The following is a 19890-nucleotide window of genomic DNA, read 5'->3' on the forward strand; positions in this document are numbered from 1 at the left end:
CTGGCCCCGCGGCGGGGGAGCAGCCGCAGACCCAGCAGCAGCAGCTGCAGGGCTCCAGACAGGTCTGTCCCGAGCGGCTGGCCGAAGGGAGGCCCCAGCAAGGGCTCTTTTCCAGATTCTTGACCCATAACCAGAAGTGCCAGTTTATGCTCCTGAAGACGCTGGAGACAAGTAGGAACCCTGACCTGGTGCCTAGGGTCGGCGGGGTGGTGTCTGAGACCCAGTTAGGGAGGAAGGGCCTGGGTTCCGTTCAGCCCGGGGTTCTGGTTCAGTTTAGGTGCTGCATGGGCGGGGTTCTGGGCGTCCTGAGGGTGGAGGTGGGGGCCTGGGTCTCAATTTCCCCATTGAAGGAGGCGCTGTGGCCTCCTTTAGCACTACTTTTTCTTGGTGGGATTAATAAGGGTCGGATTAGGAGTTTGCCCTTGTGGGCCATACTGATGGATTTCTTGTGTAATTTGTTAAGCAGCACGGAGACGTGAGGGTCCGAGTGAGGCAGTTTTTAGGAGTCCTTTTAATTCAGGCATAGCTGATTCTGGCAGTGCAAAAACAATTTTATAAAGCCGCTCTTCCATAGAAGGAATTCTTAATCTTGGTGCATGGGTGGACTACTGTGTGTAGAAGCCACCCCAAAACCTTGCGCATATGCACCTAGCTGTATTTTTCTGGAGAGAGAGTTCATAGCTTAACAATTAAGAACTATTGCAGTGGGTTAAATACGATCCAACTACCCAACCCAGGGACATTGTACTAGAGATTTCTTAACTCTTTGCATTGACATAGACCTCTTAAGTCTACTTCAGACACATTTAGGAAATTAAAGTTTTAAATGTACTTGTTTTAAAGCAAAGATGCTGGCTCAGTAGCTGACCAGTGGTGCTTCCAAATCAACTACACAAAAATTTTCCAACCTTCTTGGGATTGCTTGCCCAAGGGAAAATCATTGCACATGGGAGGAAGAAGGAGGAGAGGAAATGATTAAGTGTATGCTTTGCAAATGTGCATTGAACGCCTCCTAGGTTGTAGTGGAACAAGATACAAAGCCGAGTAAGGACACTGCCTTTAAGGGGTTTCAAAGTGGATTACAGTGTAAAGAACATGGGCAGCAGAAGGAGAGCTGGATGCACATTCTGATTCCTCTCCTTAGTCGGTACGGAAGAGCAACTTGACTTCTCTGATCTTGTCTATACTTATCTATAAAAGAAAGGGTCGGGGGAGAAGAATAAGAATACCTCTTTTAGGGTTGTGAGGAATAGATTTGGTGACATGAAAGTGCCAGTATATCAGGAGCTGAGTGAAGGTAGCTGATCATACAGTGGAAGAAGCAGATGAAAGAGGAGGACAAGTTGAGGCAGAATGTGAGGAGGGTGGTGTGAACTTGATCTCAGGAGGAATCATTCAGACCGAGGCTTCAAGGGGGAAGCTTGAATGATAATGCACTTAATACAGTTCCTACCACCTATTGTGTATGTACTCAGTGATATTATTAGGAATATTTTGTTAACACTTTTAAGAGTTTAGTAAAATAGTAACCTATATCTAACTTCTTTTAGGTTTTTTTTTTTTTTGCTTTCAACGTTTTAAATAATCTTTGTTTCTTTTTTTTTTTGGTTCTGTCCTATGCATTTATACTCTCAGACAAGATGGCTGTGGGCAAAGTGAGGCCCCTGGGCTCTCTGTACTTGGCTATAGCAATCACAGGCTCACCAGATTTTAGGAGTGGATGGGCCCTCGGGGAGCATCCGGACCTTCCCACCGCATACAGAAAAAACCTTTGTGCCATATGTCTTTAGACTTCTCCTGGAACAGGTTATCTGTTCCTGGAGGCTCCCTGAATTTATTCTGTTTTGACAGCTTTAATTGTTGGAAGGATCCTTTGCAGTCTACCGCATGTAATTTCTGCTCTTTTGTCTTTTTTGCCCTTGGAAGCAATATTGAGTGACTCTATCCTTACATGGCACCCTTTTAATACCTGAAGCTACTGTGGTCCTAGTTGTCTTCTCTTTTTGATACTCCCAAATTCATTCTTGCTTCTTACTGAGCATTATCTCACACTATGCTACTTGCCTTACCCCATTGAAGAACTTCAGTTGCAGGCTCCTTCTGCAGTTTGGTAAGCAGAATGAGACGCAGTGCGATATCAGTGTGATCTGACCAGTACAGAGAACAGTGTAGTCACTGCCTTACTCATATCTGGATACTATGCCTTTTAAAAAAATTTTTGTCATGAAATGTGCCCAAGATTCCTCCAGTCTTTAGGTACACACTATAATACAAGATGTTTGGTCATTTAACTATAAATGATCTTTGATTCTGTCCAAGATGCTTGGTGATAACATCTTGGTATTCATATTAGTGTTCTATTTCTTTGAAGACTTGCTTTGATTTTTTTTATTTATTATTTTTAATTTTTGGTACTGGAGATCGAACTGGAGTCCTTGCGCTTGCAAGGCAGCGGGTGGAACTACTGAGCTAAACCCCCAGCCTGTGATATTAATTTAAATATGTGTTATATCCATTGTTTTCAATTTTAAGATAGTATTACTTGTGATTTGTAAGTTACTTTTTGATAATATTTTAGACTGCTTTTTGAATTATTTAATTGGTGCTAATTTTCCAACTAGCATACTTAATTGAATCAATGTCTTTTTTAGATCCGTATGTCAAACTTCTACTTGATGCTATGAAGTACTCAGGTTGGTAAGTAAAGCTTCTAAATGCTTTTCTATAATTCTGGCTGCCAAAACCAAAAAATTAAAGTATCAATGCTACTTAAGAGTTTAGGCCATCAAGCCTTTCCATGGGATAGATAATGATTCTCTTTAGTCAGGCCTTATTCTTTTCTGCTAGTTTTTGTCCTAATAAAGTTTATATTCAACTTGGGTATTAGTAAAGCTAGTACTCAAACTCTTTTGTATAAATACCAAACCTAGCCTTTCGGCATTGTCCATAATGGAGAAGAAATCTCAGTGTGGTATGTAGCAGTCTACCAGATGTTAACTTTGAGGGTATTAGAGGAAATAACTTCTGAGGTGCACCTTTTAACATTCTGGCTTAAGAACAGGAACTCTAGTATGTTTACAGTATAGTTTTAATCAGTTGACCAAAGGGTTTGTATAATTATATCATACATAGAATTTGAACTAGGGTGAATTTTGCAGACAGTCTCCATATTTTGCATATGAGAAAACTGAGTCCTGAAGTGTTAAGTTGCTTTCCCAGGGTTTCATATGTGTTGGTGGTGGATGGGATCTACTCTAAGATGGAAGGTCTCCTGACTTTTGGCCCACAGCTTTCCCTATATACACAGTCCTTTTGGACATTATCCCTTTAATCTGTTCTTACCTTTTAGTGCTGTTAACAAAGAAAGACACTTTTCTTGTGAAGATTGTAATGGAAATGTCAGTGGAGGTTTTGATGCTTCATCATCTCAGGTAGGCTTTTTTGCTAATTGTCTTCTTCCTTTTCACCCTTCTGATACTTGCTGAGCACCTTCCACATGTTGGGCATTCAGTTTGGTAGATTTTGTATATGACTCAGAAATAGTGAATTAATTTTGATCCTTATACTTAAGGACTTATACAGGAGATAAGACATGAACACAGTCCTAAACTTTGAGAAAGGTTAAACTATTTCAGATGGGGTTGGTGTGTTAGTCATTTTTTTGTTGCTGTAACAAGGATATGAGGTAATCAACTTATAATGAGGAAAGGTTTATTTTGGATCATGGTTTCAGTCCACTAGTAATCACTTGGTCTCACTGCCTTTGTGGTCTGTGGCGAGGCAGAACACCATGGTGGGAGTGCAAGGAAGGCACTTGCCTCATGGTGGCTGGGAAGTGAAAAAGGAGACAGGAGAGCATTGGGGCTCCTATATCCCTTCAAGAGCATGCTTCATCACTGACCTTACTTCCTATAGGTTCACTACCCCCAGTAGTGCTAGATTGGGGACCAAGGGTTCAACCTATGGGCATTTGGGGGACATTCAAAGTCCAAACTGAAGCACTTGGTTACCACAGTGGGTTCGTGAGGTGGAATGAGATAGTATTTGGTTGAAAGATACCTACAGATTCATCTAGAGGATATGAAGCCTCCTTAGGGGCAGAGAAGACAAAGGCTGTAGCCCAAGCAGCAGTAACATGAGCAGAAGTGGCATGCTGGGTAACGAGAAGGCATGTTAGGGAATTGGCATATTGTCTAGTTTAACTGGAGGATGGGAATACATGGAAGGTAAGGGGAAAAGGATTGGAAAGAAAGGTGAGCCAGAGGATGAAAAGCTTTGAATGCTAAGTGAAAGGATTAAACCTTTACATGGTAAGAAGTGATATCACCTATGGAACTTTTTGATAAAGGGGAGTGAGTTTTCTCATCTGTAAAATATGAATAACGATGGAATCTAATAGAATGATTATGAGAATTAAATGAGAAGTCTCTTGTAAAGTTACTTATCAGGGTAGTTGACCCATAATGAACATTTGATAAATTTTATTATTAATTTTCAGTCCTTGGAAGGTTTTGACAGGGTTTTAGAAGTGACAGATGGATTATGTCACATGATGATGGTAGATGAAAGTAAATATTCCCAATTTAAATATACAATTCACATTTACTACATTTAGCTATTTCCTTCTGGGGAATTTCATATAAATTTTTATTATTTATAACTTTTCAGTAATCATGGGAAAAATCAGTATAGCACAGGGTGAGAAGTCTGGGTTTTGGAGTTAGATAGACTTGCATTCAAATCCTAAGTCCTCTGCTAATTTGCTGTGGGGCTTGGGCAAGTTACTTTTCTTATTCTTAGTTTCTTCACATGTAAATTGATAATCATAATATTGATGATCTCAGAATAACTCTTGGTAAGTTTACCTGCTGTCTTGCTCCCAGGGTTAAATAGAGTGAACATTTTAAAGTTTCCTTCTGACTATGGGGAGTGGAATAATTGCACATTCTTGGCTTTTATTTATTTATTTATTTTGGTACCAGTGATTGAACTCAGGTCCTTGCGCTTTGGAGGCAGGCGGCGGCACCACGGAGCTAAAACCCTGGCTTTTGGCTTTTATTTTGTTGGGTTTTTTTTTTTTGGTGTTGTTTGTTTGTTTGTTTTGGTACAGGGATTGAATTTGTGCCCTTGCCCTTGCGAGGCAGGTGGTGGAACCACTGAGCTAAATTCCTGGTGTTAACTTTTTTTTGAATTAAAATTTTTATTATGAAATCTCTTATTTCTTTAGAAGAGTAAAAATCCTATATGTACTCTGAGTAATAAAGGAAACACTGGTATAACTGCCACCTAGATATGAGAAGTAGAACATTACCAGGGCTTCAGAAACTTGTGTACTCCTCTTGAATTACGTTTCTCTCCTTCCTTATTCTAACTTCTGTGGAAAGTGTTTGTTGCTTTTCTGAGTGGTTTACCATCCATGTTTATGGACCAGTGATGCATTATTTAGGTGCTTGTTGTTATGCTTTGTACATGGAATATTTTGAGTTATATGTAATAATTTATAGTTTTATGAAATCACATAAGTGACACTTCCTCATAAATTCTTTTTTTCAACATTATTTGTATAATTCTTCCATGTTGTTGTGTATACCTCTTGGTTAGTTTCTCTGTTGTGTAGTATTCCAGTGTGTGTTTATATTATAGTTTATCCTATATAATATTTAGTTTCTAACTTTGTTACTATGAATACTGTTGCTTTGAATGTTCTTGACCTGCTCTCCTGGTGCCTGCTTTCAAGAGTTTCCTCAAGCTTCAGAGCAGAATTGCTGTGTCATAGAGTGTGAACATGTGTTTGCTGGTAATGCCAAACACTTTCTTCCCATAGATTCCAGTACACAACACTTTTCTGGTTGCTAGCTTACCTTCCTTTTCCAGCCCTAAAATGTTGAAGTTTCTTAATCTTTGGTATTAGATCCCCCTTTTTCTTATTTTACACTCTGCCAAGGGAACCTCATTAATTTTTCTAGGTTAGAACTTTTTGCACTCCACATCCACATATCCAAGTGCCCATTTAATGCCTCTACTTGGTCTTAAAGGTACCCCGGGCCTGACATTGTCCAAGTCCAGATTCATGATTTTTTTACCCTACCCCCAATCCCCAGCTAACCTGGTCTTTAGTTTTGCATATTTCAGTAGATGTGTCTACCCTCCTGCCTGTTACTCAAGCCAGAAATGTACGGGTGCTTTGGATTCCTTCCTCAGCTTCTATCCATCACCACATTTGTCCAGTTTACCTCCTGAATTCCTCTTTCAACTCCCACCATCCTAGGTCAAGTACCTTACCTTCTGTCTCTTTCCTGGAATGATTCCTTAGCCTTCAACTAGTTTCTCTGCATCCAGTTTTGGTCTTCTGTTTCTTCCAACTGCAGTTGAAAGAATAAAAACAACACAGAACAAAAGCACTCCCCTGCCTCATCCCTGTCTTTTAGTACCTTCCCTTTGCTGTCAGGATGAAGACAGGGCCTGGGGTGATTTGGCCCCTGCTGACCTTGTCAGTCCTAGCTCAAGTCTACCACCCCTCAGCATTTGGTCCTCCTTTCAGACTCTTAAACATTCTATTCTTTGGACTCTCTCCCTTCCCTTTACATATGTGTGGATTAGCCATTTGCCATTGCTGGGGCAAAATGCCTGACACGTGCAACTTAAAGGATAAGGGGTTTATTTTGGCTCATGGTTTCAGTCTATAGTCAGTTGGCTCCAGGATAGAAACAGGATGGTAAAGGGGTGTGACAGAGGGAAAGGTACTCAACCCATGACAGCCAGGAAGAGGACAGCGAAGGGAGGAGCCATGGATGAACACACCTTTCCAAGTCATGTCCCCAGTGATCATTCTTACCAGGCCCCACTCTGAATGTAAGGCTTGAGATCTAAATCATAACGTTATTGTTCTCTCTGTCTTGGACACTCCCTTTCTCTCCTCTTCACACATTCAGCTGTTGGAGCTCAGTATAAAATTCCTACCAGAGAGGAGACTTTCCCTGCCCTTCAGACCAGGTCAGGAATTCCCACTGTATGTGCTTAGGACAACTTGCGATTTTTTTCATTGCTATTGTCATTGCATGCATTTAAGCATTTTGGTGAACATTAGATTAATTTCTGTCTCCATTAGATTATAAATCTACTATTAGTTCTTAATAAGTATTAGTTGAATAAATTAATGTTGACTAAATGAATATAAAATATCTAGCACATATCCCAGTGTCTGGCACCTAGTAAGTGCACAGTAAATGGCAGCTGTCTGTGTTAGGATCCCTCATGTCTTTCTTTTCTTTTTTTTGGTACCTGGGATGGAACGCAGGTCCTTGGGTTTGTGAAGCAGGTAGCCATGGCAACACTGAGCTAAATCCCAAGCCGCCTCGTATCTTTCTTATTATAGGGTCCTGCTCAGTGTGCTGTTGGCTTTTTGCATTTCTCAGGATTTTTTCCTGGTTTGTTTCCCCCTCAATCTAGTAGAATGAGGATAATAATGGACATTCATTGCTTTCTCAGAGACTTGCTGAGAAGTATTTTACATATAGATAATCTCATTTAATTCTCACAATTCTGAGGTAGATACTCTTAATTATTTCCTTTTATTGTTGAGGAAATTGAACACAAAGCAGCTAAAAAAGCTACCTGACTTTACCAAGTGTTTTAGTCACTTCCCTTGCTGCTAGGACAAAATACTGCACATCCACAATTTAAAGGAGAAGTTTATTTTGGCTCATAGTTTGTGGAGATTTCAGTCCATAGTCTGGCTGACTCCAAGGCAGGGTGGTATGGCTCAGAGAGCAAAGCGAAGAGACAGGGAGGGAGGGAACCCATTCCAGGCCATGCCCCCAGTGACCAGACCCCATCTCACAACAGCAAGTCAGCTATAAGCCCCATAATCTAGTTACCTTCCAAAAGTCCACCTTTGAGCACATGAGGCTTAGGAGGACATCTGGATATGAATCATGACACCCAGTTAGCGAGGGCTGGAGCTGGAATTTCATTCTCTCTACTTCATTTCAAAGCCTACTCCTGTAACTTTAATGATGTATAGTCCAAAACAGACTGGTGCAGTCAGCTTTGTGAGGATTGTATGTGAATAAATGTCTTTAACCTTGTGCCATTGTGGCCTAGAGGGAGGAGAAGGGAAAAGGTAGTCATTGGGAAGGCTAACAGAGCATGTGCAATTTGCAGTTAGCACTTGGATGTAACCAGTAGGTAGGGGTGGGGTTGATGGAGAAGGGTGGCCGAAGGTGTCCCAAGCAGCTGAACCTGTGGGAGGGAAGGTGGAATCCAAAATGAAAGCAGGCTTTAGAGATAACCAAACTTTTCCTAACTTGGTGTCTCCTAGATTGTTTTGTGCCAGAATAATATCCGTAATCAGGCCCATATGAACCGAGTGGTCACCCATGAGCTCATTCATGCATTTGATCACTGTCGTGCTCATGTCAACTGGTTCACCAATGTCAGACATTTGGCGTGTTCAGAGGTGAGTTTTATTGTAGAAGACACTTATTTTTCCCAGAATACTCTTATGTATTCAAGTTTATTTAAATGTTTTCCTTTTATTGTTATCATTTCATCTTAGTCTTGAATTTCTGTTTTGAACTACTACTGAATATAATTTTTGAGGTACAAGTAGAGAAATTTTAAGTATATTATTGACTGATGGATGGATGGATAGATGGTTTGGTTTTTTGAGAAAGGGTCTCATTTTGTAGTGCAGGCTGGGCTTGAACTTGCGATCCTCTTCCCTCAGTCTCAGAGTACTGGGATTACAGGCATGTGCCACCGTGCCCAACATTAAGTATATTTCTAGAATTATCTTAAATATAACCTTTAAGGTCTAATAATGTTTAAGACTAACTTTAATTGTAATAATAAGCTTTTTCCTATGGAATAAGTTATAGGACATTCAAAGTATAATAGTTAACATTTGCTGAGGGCTATGTGCCAAACATTCCCTCTGTGTGGTTTCTTATTTAAGTTTCACAACAACCTATTGAGGAAGATACTGTTATTATCGAAAGAAAACGAGCTGAAACAGGAGCACCTGAGGCAAGGCTTTATTGGGAAGGAGCTGCGGGGCTATCTGGAACAGTGATTAGTGAAGGGGGGGCTACACTAACTGGGGTGGGGTTTATATAGTTCAGTGCAGTGGGGAAAGTGGACCCGGGGTGATGGGAGGGGAGGAACACTTGGGTAGCAGGGTGGAGCAACAAGTGAGGTTTTGTTTCTCCGGAGGGGGTAGGTTTCACACCCCCCCCACACCACACACACACACACACACACACACACACACACACCCACCCCCACCCCCCTCTGCTTATTTCCTTAAGCAGGCACCATTTTAGGAATGGGGACCGTTTTAGGAATGGTGACCATTTTAGAATGTAGGACCATTGGGCCCATTTTGTCTGGTAGAGAACTCTGTCAATTCAATTGTCCTTGTTATGTATAGGTGGAGAGTGAAGCCCTGCTTTGGATTCCATAGTCAGTAAATGGCAAAGGCAAGGTCTCAACCAGGATTCTTTTTTTTTTGGTATCAGGGATAAAACTGGGGACCTGGAGCTTGCCAGACAGGCGGCAGAACCACTGAGCTAAATCCCTGGTTACAACCGGTATTCTTACCAGGGCTGAAATCTCTTCAGCTTTGGTGTGAGACCCCCCCGCCCTTCCTTCCTTCCTTCCTTCCTTCCTTCCTTCCTTCCTTCCTTCCTTCCGTCCTTCCTTCCTACCTACCGGGAACTGGATTTAGGACCTTACACTTGTCTGGCAGGCACTGTTCTGATGAGCTAAATTCCAGACCATAGATCCCTTTCTTTTCTTCTTCTTTTTTTTAAAATAAATTTTATTTTGTCCCATTCCCCTCCTTCAACCCCCTTCCCCTCCCTTCGTACAAAAGCTTTGTTTCCATTTTTCCTTCTGTTGTCACTTTTTTTTTTCTTGTCCCTTCCTTCCTCCCTCCTTCCTCTCTTGTTTCCCTTTTCATTTGAACATTTTCCAGTATCTATTATACATCTCAGTCCTTATTTCCACTTTAGGTTTCTCACACCAGAGAAACAATGCAGTATTTAAACATGTGTGTCCAATTTATTTCACAGAGGAGTGTGGTCTCAAGGGGCATCCATTTAGCTGTAAATGTCTGAAGCTCATCCTTCTTTATGGCAGAGTAGTACTCCCTTATATATAAAAACCACATCTTCTTTATAACTCATCAGCTGATGGGCCTTTGGGCTATTTCCAAGATTTAGGTATGACACACTGTGTTGCTATAAACATGGTATGCATTTATCACTGTGGTATGATGCTTTTAATTCTTTCAGGAAGATACCAAGAAAAGTTATAGCTGGGTCATATGGAACCTCTAGTTTTAGTTTTTTGAGAAATCTCCACATTGATTTCCACAGTGGTTGCACCACCAGTGGAAAAGTGTTCCTTTTTCCCCACTACTCCTCCAGTCTTTGTTATTGGTTGATTTCTTAATAGCAGCCATTCTTTCTGGAGGTGGAATCTTAGTGTTGTTTTGCAGAGTTTTTTTGTTTTTTGTTTTTTTTGTACTGAGGATCAAACTCAGTACCTTGCACTTTTGAGGCAGGCGGTGGCACCATTGAGCTAATTCCCTAGCTCAGTGTTGTTTTAATTCGCATTTCACGAATGATCAGTGATGTTGAATTTTTAAAATATATTTATTTACTATTTCTAATTATTCATCTGAGACGTATCTTTTCATTTCAGATGCCTGGTTTTGGACTGGGTCTTTAAATTTGGGGGGGTCTGATTTTTTTTACTTCTTTATATATTCTAGATAATAGTCCTTTATATGAATAGCTGGTAAAAATTTTTTTCCACACTGTACCGTGTCTCTTTACTCTGTTGGTGATTTCTCTTGCTATGGAAAAGCTTTTTAATAAGATGAGATCCCAGTTGTTGATTCTTTGTAGTATTTCCCACACAGTCTTGGTTTTCATAAAATCTTTGCCGAATTCTATATCCTCTAGTGTTCTACCTATTCTTTCTTCCATCAGATTTAGTTTCTGTTTTAATGATTAGATCTTTTGATCCATTTTCATTTCAGGTTAGTGTGTTGTGAAAGATATGGGTCTAGTTTTAATCTTTGGCTGTGGAAAGCTGGTTTTTCCAGCACCAGTTATTAAAGAGGCCATCTTTCTTCTAGTGAAGGTGTTTGGCTCCTTTGTCAAAGACAAGGTGGTTGAGTATGTCTGGAGTTGTATTTGCATCTTCTAGTCTGTTCCATTGATCCTCAGGTCTGTTCTTTTGCCAGTACCATTTTTTAAAAAAAATCACTAACTTTGTAGTATAATTTAAAGCCAGGGATTGTGATTCCCTCTGCCTTGCCTTTGTTGTCCAGAATTCCCTTTGCTATTCTAGGTCTCTTCTGGTTCTGAGTGAATTTTAGGATTCTTTTTTCTTTTTTTTAGGATTGTTTTTTCTTTTTTTCTTTTTTGTGGTAATGGAGATTGAGCTTGGGACCTTGCTCTTGCAAGGCAAGCGGCAGCACCACTAAGCTAAATCCCCAGCTTCAGGATTGTTTTTCTAATTCTGTGAGATATGCTGTTGGTATTGCATTGAATCTGTATAATAATTTTAGAAGTATGGACATTGAGAAAATGATTGTTGATAGGGAGGACAAAGGAGACATGATGTGGGGTCTTCTCACTATAAAACACAGTAATATTGCTCATATTCCAAGGATACAGTGGAAACATCTGTGGTAGTTTTAAAACATGTCAACAAATTCTTTGCTATTCCTCTTTCAAGAGATGGAGTCTTTGGTTGCTGGCTATAAAGGACTTTTAATTTGGACATTTTTTGTGGTGTGTTCCTTTTCACTGAAATTGCTATAACATTCTCGGAGGCCCCAGCGAGATGTCTCTGCCACTGTGAGTCGACCTCTTCCCTCCACGTCTCCCCGTGCAGGTGGCAGGGTGTAGGGGAGGCACCTCCTGAGATATTCCAGGGCCCTGTATCCTGGACGCCGGCCGGAGGGACGTGGAAGGACTGCGGATCATGACAAAATTTCAGAGTCCTCAAGAATCCTCCACTTGGAGGTAAGTGTCTCTTCTTGTCTGTTTGTGGTTTCTGGTTTTGGGACAAGGACCACCCTGTTGGAGGGCCCTTCTCTACTGTCCCAAGTAAAGGTTGGGACGCTGACTGGAGAAGTCCCTGGGTGATCGAGGACTGGAGATGAGAGGTTGGTAGGAGACCCTCAGTGGCCAGTAGTGGTGATTGCAGGCAGCCAAGTGGTGGCTGAAGGTTTTGTTTCATGTCTGGTTGTGTCTTTTGTCTGGGACCTGGATTCTTTTTGATGCTTCGTGAGAGAAAACTCATGATGTCCACAAGTGGTGCTGCCTGTGGTAGGCAGGTGGGCCTCTTCACTCCAAGGTGACATTCTCACGGTGGGCTGACAAGAAGCAGAGTCACCCCTTATTTTCTTAGTGTGCATTCTGTAACTTATTTCTATTGAACTTTCTGTTGATTATCAGGAGTATTGAACATTGTTGGACATTCTTGTCTTTTATTTTAAATTAAAAATTTTATTTTTTATTAAATTATAGTTTATCATTATTAGTTTGTTGTGTTGCCTTCTGTAGGTAAGTCTCTGCTTGCCTTGGAGTAAAAAGGTTTAGTTTCAAAAATATGACATAAAAAGGGTATTTACTGTTATGCACTTTGGATTGCTTTCAGAAGTATGTGTATATATATATATATATATACTTCTAGAAAGGCGTATGTATTTCATACTTTTGTTTTATTAGTTGAATGCATTATGATGACAAACTTAAATAGTAATATAACTCTCAAGCTTATACGTTATAGTTCAGATTATTTTCTCTTTCCCTTGATTAACAAGTGACCCCACCTAATTATAATTTCTATTCTTTGGAAAGTCGACTAAAACTTGAGTTTTTAAATAGGTCTGTCTCTTGGGTGTTATGAACATTAATGCCTGTTAGCAAGTTAAAGTATGTTAAGTACTCTTAAAGCCTCAGAGCAGTGAGGCTGTGTTATTGTAGAAATAATAAGAAGTGGGTCATTCTCTTTGCAATGAACTAGCAGAAGTGTAGCCAGAGGCTGAGCAGTCTATGTAGATAGTTCCAAGACTTTATCTATTAAAATACAGTAATTTAGAAAATATGTCCTAATTTCAGTCTGTCGTGCTCATAGCATGACCAGTTTAGAATGTTATTCTTTGCATTTTGTATCACTTAATTTCTTATAGGAAAGTCAAATCCTGGAAGAGCCATGACCCAAGTTTCAGAAAAGTTTTCAGAGATTTGGGCCAGGACTGGGGATTCATTTGCTCAGAGTGTCTTAGATACTGACATGTTAATATTTTTTTCACTGCTAAGGATTGAATCCAGGGCCTTTATATTGAGATACATCTTAGCCTTTTCTAATTTTAAATTTTGAGACAGGGTCTTACTAAATTTTCCAGGCTGGGCTTAAACTTGTTATCCTCCTGCCTCAGCTTCCCAGAGTGGTAGGACTATAGGTCTGTACCACCATTCCTGGCTGATGTATTCAGTTTTGAGCTCACATCGAAGCTCAATGTGTAGATCTTTGGAAAAATGCTTTCTTGAAATCTTTTTGGTAATTTCTAGAAGTGTGTGTATCTTGTAAAGATTATGGACTTCAACTTTGAGGTCCAATCTGAGTCAAGGCTCTCTGACTCTAGACAGATTAGATTAGTTCTGTTAGTTAGGCTACTGAGTAAAGTTTAGAACATTCCCTTTGGTAGATGATTGACCTTTTCCCCATCCTCAGTGTGTTTGGCTTTTTTTTTTTTTTTTTTTGGTACTGGGGTTCAAACTCAGGATCTCGCACTTGCAAAGCAGGGGCCGGAAGAACTGAGCTAAATCCCTGGTCCATATTTGGCATTTTGTATTAGTACATGTTTTCAGTACATAGTGATTACACTTATTGTGGAGGAGTTTGTACATGTACATAACAGATCTTAATTCTTTTTTCATACCCTTCCTTTTCCAAATCTCTCTCCTCCCTCCAACTCTTGTTCCCCTTCCTATTTGAAAAAGATCTCTTTACTTCATATTATCTTTTATTTTGCACTTTATTTATATCTTGACTTTCTCATATAAGAGAAACCATGTTATATTCACTTAACATTATGGTCACAAGGTACATCCATTTACCTATGAATGCTCCAAGCTTATTTTCTTCATGCCAAAGTAGTGCTCCATTGTGTATAAATACCGCATTTTTTTTTTGTTTTGTTTTATGGGTACTGGGTATCAAACTCAGGTCCTTGCGCTTGCAAGGCAGGTGGTGTAACCTCTGAGCTAAATCCCTGGCTCCTAATACCGCATTTTCTTTATTCATTCATCTGTTGATGCACTTAGAGACCACTTCCAAGATTTAGCCATTGTGAGTTGTAGTGCTATAAACATATATGTGCATTACTGTAATATGATGCCTTTAACTCTTTCAGGAAGATAGCTAGAAGGGGAAGAGCTGGGTTGAATGGGATTTCTATTTGCAACTTTTTGAGGAATTAGCATACTGATCACTATAGTGATTGTATTAGTTTACACTCCCACCAACAATATAGAGGGTTCATTTTCCCCTGCAGACTCTTAACATTCGTTATTATTTGATTTCTTGATAATAGCCTTTCTTTCTGGAGTAGGATGGTAACTCAGTGTTGTTCTAATTTGCATTTCTCTAATAGTTAGCTATGTTGGACATTTTTTGATGTATTTATTTGCCATCTGTTCTTCTAAGAAGCATCTGTTCATCCCAGTTGCCCGTTTTTTGATTGGGTCTTTTGAGGGCTTTTTTTAGTTCTTTTTGTTCTTACATATGAGTTCTCTGAGGAATAGCTGGCAAATTTTTTTTCCCATTCTGTAGGTTGTCTCTTCATTCTTTTGGTTGTTTCTTTTGCGTGCAGAAGCTTTTAAATTTGATATAATCCCATTTGTTGATTTGTTGTATTATTTCTTATGCCACTGGGGTTCTGTCCAGAAAGTCTTTACCTACAACTGTGTCTTTAAGAGTTTTACCATTTTATCTTTCAGCAGATTAAGTATTTCTGTTTAACATTTAGATCTTTGATCTTTTTTTTCAGTTTAGTATATTGTGAGATATATGAGTCTAGACTCAGTCTTCTGCATGTGTATATCCAAATTTCCCAATAACATCATTAGAGAGGCTCTCTTTCTTCCAGTGTATGTTTTTGGCCCTTTGTCAAAGATCAGATAGCTGAATGTGTTTGTTTCTTCTTTCTCTATTCTGCTTCAGTGATATACATGTCTGTTTTTGTGCCAGTACCATGCTGTTTTTGTCACTGTAGCTTTGTAATAACTTCAGATCTGGGATTATGATATTTCCTGCTCTGTTATTGTTACCCAGAATTGCTTTTGCTATTCTAAGTCTCTTCTGGGTGCATACGAATTTTTGGATTGTTTTCTGTGAGAATTGGATTATTTTAAATTGTAGATCTGTAAGGAATGCTGTAGATATTTTCATTGGGATTGTGTTAAATCTATATATCAGTTTTGAAAGTATGGTCATTTTGGCTATATGAGTTCTTCCTATCCAAGAACATGGGATACTTTCCATTTTCTAATGTCCATTTCAATCTCCCCTTTCGGAGTGGTATAATTTTTTATTTTAGAGGTCTTTTTGGCATTGTTTAGCATAGTCCATGGATGTCTGCTTTCATTATCAATAGTATTTTAAAATTCTTTAAAAGAAAGCATTATATATACTGTGCTCTTGGAAAAACATGCTAATTTTATATTTTATATTCCTTTTCAGTTTAAAAAAAGTTGGTTGATGAAAGGATATAGTGCATGAGCATCCTTTTCTTTTGCCTCTGTCTTTGTGACAGGTTCGCGCCGCTAACCTCAGTGGAGACTGTTCACTTGTAAATGAAATGTTCAGGTTGCATTTTGGATTAAAACAGCATCATCAGGTAAAAACTAATACAAAATCACCTTTCCTCAAGAGTGTTATGAGTAGAAATAACAAATAAGAAATGAAATACATTTGGTGTTTGACATTTGAAAGAATCACCTATGTGAAAAGAATATAAAATGTGTACATTTAAGCCTAGTAGATACAATTTTGTTTTACTTTATAATTATAGGCAAGCTGTGTGAGTGACTGGGAGATTTTAGTAGTGAAGGATGTTATGATCTTGCTTCTGAGATACATTTGGATGGGTCCATGAGGATTGGAAGGGAAATCACAACCTGTCTTTTATCCTAACAGTCCTCCTCCTCTGTTTGGAAGTATACAGTATCCTAGAGACAGGAAACATATTCCTTTCAGAACAGAGACTGCCTTGCAGCACAGGTCATGGCTATAGGTCAGTGTGTCTTGAAAGGTTTTGTGACATGATAGAAAAGCCTTTGAGTGGCATAGACCTGGTGATGATGGGCTGAACTGAGAGGAATTTTCTAAACAAAATTTAATAAACAAAGAAGAAAAGTGAAAGTCAAAACTGTTCTCCCAGAAAGCCTTTAAGATCCATAGTGGATGGACCTGGGAAAGAGGTATCGTGGAGCTCAAGGGTTGATAATAAATGTGAGCAGTGCTGGCCACAGCAGCCCAGGCTCTGGTCCACACCTTGGAGGAAGGCTGGGCAGAAGTTTCCTGTGGGCAGAGCTTGCTAGGCCACTTTGTGAAGTACAGGGGCATCAGGAGAGCAGTTTTAATCGGGTGCAAAAAGGATAAGCTTGGAATAACATGCAGGCCTTTGGTTCTCCAGACAAGAGAGTAACTGGACTCTAGGGTGAAGTTGGAGAGTGACAGTGAGCTCTGGAGAGACACTGTGAACTTAGTGAATGGGGGTTGGAAGAAAAGCCTGCTGCCTGCTCAGGGTAATAGTCTCACTGATTGCTGACTTCCAGCCTGTACCAAATGGACTTAGTGATGTAGCACTGACTTGTCTTGGCCACATCTTCTCTGTCCTTGAACCTCCACTTCTCCAGTAGCTTCTGTGTACCTGGCTTGCAGTGGAGAAGATGGAAGCAGAGTACTTATCAGCACATCTCTGAAATTCATAGTAAGACAATGTGATTAAAGCATGTGGCTCCAGGCTCACAGTCTTTGAGAGAGAAGTCTTCATCTTTTTTCTGTTGAGTGGCAGCAGGCACAAATAAGTAGGACTAGCAGTACCACTGAAAATATGCAGTGGTAGTAGACTAGCTGAGGGGAGAGAGTATTGGAAAAACAGAGTCCCTGCTTCTGAACCCAAGAAATGTAAACAGCAGGCACAATAACAGGCTGTAAGACTGCACAGTTATATTTTTATTTTAACAAAAATGTTTTATATCTGGACAAAAGTAAATTTGAATTGTGGTCTACACTTTTGTCTCCTGACCATTTGGCTCCAGGAGACAGATTTTTGACTGTTTCCTGTGTGCCCTGGAAGGGAGACGGTTCTTCTCATTTTGGCACTTGCTATTATGGCTCCATATGCTTCTTCCTTTCCTTGTTTCTTTGTGCTTGGGATTGCTTTTTTCTTTTTTTGATACTGAGGATTGAACTCAGGACCTTGCACTTGCCAGGCAGGTGCGGTGCTGCTGAGCTACATCCCTGGCCCCTGGGATTGCTTTTTAAGATATATATATTTATAATTTAAGATATATGTATGTATGTATATGTATATACATATATATATATGCATATATATATACATATATATATATGCATATATATATGTATATATATATATATATACATACATATACATACAGTTTTGGTACCAGGGATTGAACTCAGGACCTAGTGCTTGTGTGGCAGGCCTAGTGCCTCCGAGCTAAATCCCCAGTCCTAAAGTTAATATTTGATGTAATGTAGGTTTATATTCCAGTGCTACTGAGTATCTCCAGTTTGAGCATACTGAGCAGGCTAAAGTAAAACTGAAAACAGAACAAATTGGTGATTATCAGGATGCACAGCCATCAAAACAAGTATTTGATTTTTTTTTTTTTACAAAGATCAAATTCCTTTCTTTTGAATTTTAGTTTTGTCCTGGGGAGAAATAAATGGATTAAAAACTCTTGAAGATTTGGAATGACAGTCTTATACTTCTCAAAATATTTAAGTTGGAGTATTAAGAAATTCTTATCTATGATTATGTAATATTAACTAAATTATTTTCATACAATTAGAAGCTTCAATTTTTTTTTCAGTACTGCGGATCGAACTCAGGACCTTGTGCTTGCTAGGCAGGCACTGCACCACTGAGCTGCATCCCTTTTCATACAATTAGAACATTAATAGCTATGCACATAACATTCAGGAAAAAAATTGTTTATTTATCTTTTTGTGGCACTGGGGTTTAAAGCCAGGACCTTTGCACTGAGCTACATCCCCAGCCCTTTTTTATTTTTTATTTCTGAGTCAGAGTCTCACTAAGGGTCAGACCTGTTTATACTATTGGGAAATGTGAGAAAATGAAGGTCTTACTTATGTTTAAATAATTTGAAATTGAGCTATGTTCCACAATTTGCGAGTTACATTTCTTTCTTAATTTTGTTTTAATCTTTGGAATGACAGAAATTAATAAAATGAGAGGAAATTAATTTTAATTGGGGTTCAGATGTTATGTAAAATGATATTTCATGATTAAATTTTCAATAAAATTAAAACTACATTCTTTTCCTTTTCCTTAGACTTGTGTGCGAGACAGAGCCATTCTTTCAATCTTGGCTGTTAGGAACATCAGCAAAGAAGTAGCTAAGAAGGCTGTTGATGAAGTTTTTGAATCTTGTTTCAATGACCAGGAGCCTTTTGGAAGGATCCCACATAACCAGACTTATGCAAGATATGCTCATAGAGACTTTCAAAACCGTGATCGGTATTACTCAAATATATGAAGACAATGACATTTTATATCACAGAGCCTCAATTATCATGAAGAAACAAATATGGTTCTCAAGTGATCAGGTGTATAAAATGTAAACAATCATTTAAATACAAGATCCAGAATATGCTGATTTTGACATATAATCAGAAAAAATAGCTCTGGAAAAAAATGAAACTGCCTTAAAAAATGGTATCTTTTTAAATTTAATTTTATTTTTTTTGGTATGGGGTTTGAACTCAGGTCCTTGTGCTTGCAAGGAAGGTGGTGGTACCTCTGAGCTAAATCCCCAGCCCCCAAAATGGTATCTTTATACTATATCTATATACTTTATTTGATAAATAAGATAAATAAATTAGATTTTTGTACTTCCTACGGTGTATTTGTGTTTTTAATATTTTATTTATATTATGTGATTGTTTTTGGTAGTGAAACCTAGGAAATCTGCTCTTGAATGATGTTGATTGGTAGTCAAAGTTTGTATTTACATTAAATATAAAGAAAATTGAACAATCTAATTGTAAGATATTTGTTGGGATGTCATGAATCAACATATGGAAAGAATGAGAACTGAGAATAATTGATTTAATGGTCATTGCCATTTTCTCCCTGAATATATTTGTGGGAATGGTATGGCTTAATTTTGGGGGGACAGTCCTGATTTCTTAGTAAAGGTACATTAAATTAATAAAATAATTTAGCTTAATTTTTATATAAGATTTTTTGTATACTTGTTTCAGATCTTTTTTCAGGCCCTGCATCAGACTTGCCTGCATTTTCCATCTGATTCTTGAAAACATCCCTTGGATCATATCCAGACTGAAAGTTAATGATGCCAGTGTGTGGATGTAGCTGAGTAGAGCTTTGAAGAAGGTGAAGTTAGGAAGATTCTTTCTCTTGAAGAATTTAAAACTTGATTAAATACAAATTATAAAGGGCTGCCTCAAGCCTGGTAATTTATTAGACAATGAGAAAAAGGTTTAAAAGTTGTGGGAAGGGCTGGGGATTTAGCTCAGTGGCACTGTGGCTTCCTCGAAAATGCAAGGTCCCGAGTTCCATCCCTG

General features: G+C 39.0%; 1 protein-coding gene across 3 annotated transcripts in view; it reads left to right on the plus strand.

Moving 5' to 3' along the window:
* Nucleotides 1–19032, plus strand: part of Atp23 (ATP23 metallopeptidase and ATP synthase assembly factor homolog) — a 23786-nt gene extending 4754 nt beyond the window's left edge. The window contains exons 1-6 of one of the 3 annotated variants that reach the window (XM_019210776.2): nt 7–62; nt 2652–2697; nt 3350–3431; nt 8321–8458; nt 15842–15925; nt 18636–19032. In XM_019210776.2, coding sequence (XP_019066321.1) covers nt 2681–2697; nt 3350–3431; nt 8321–8458; nt 15842–15925; nt 18636–18839 — 525 coding nt within the window. In that variant the 5' untranslated portion in view covers nt 7–62; nt 2652–2680 and the 3' untranslated portion in view covers nt 18840–19032. The other 2 variants (XM_019210777.2, XM_019210778.2) reach the window with 2 other exon arrangements.
* Nucleotides 19033–19890: the final 858 nt, after the last annotated feature.

This window comes from Fukomys damarensis, unplaced genomic scaffold, assembly GCF_012274545.1.
Source record: "Fukomys damarensis isolate Sample0158 unplaced genomic scaffold, DMR_v1.0_HiC HiC_scaffold_15, whole genome shotgun sequence".
Lineage (NCBI taxonomy): Eukaryota > Metazoa > Chordata > Mammalia > Rodentia > Bathyergidae > Fukomys > Fukomys damarensis.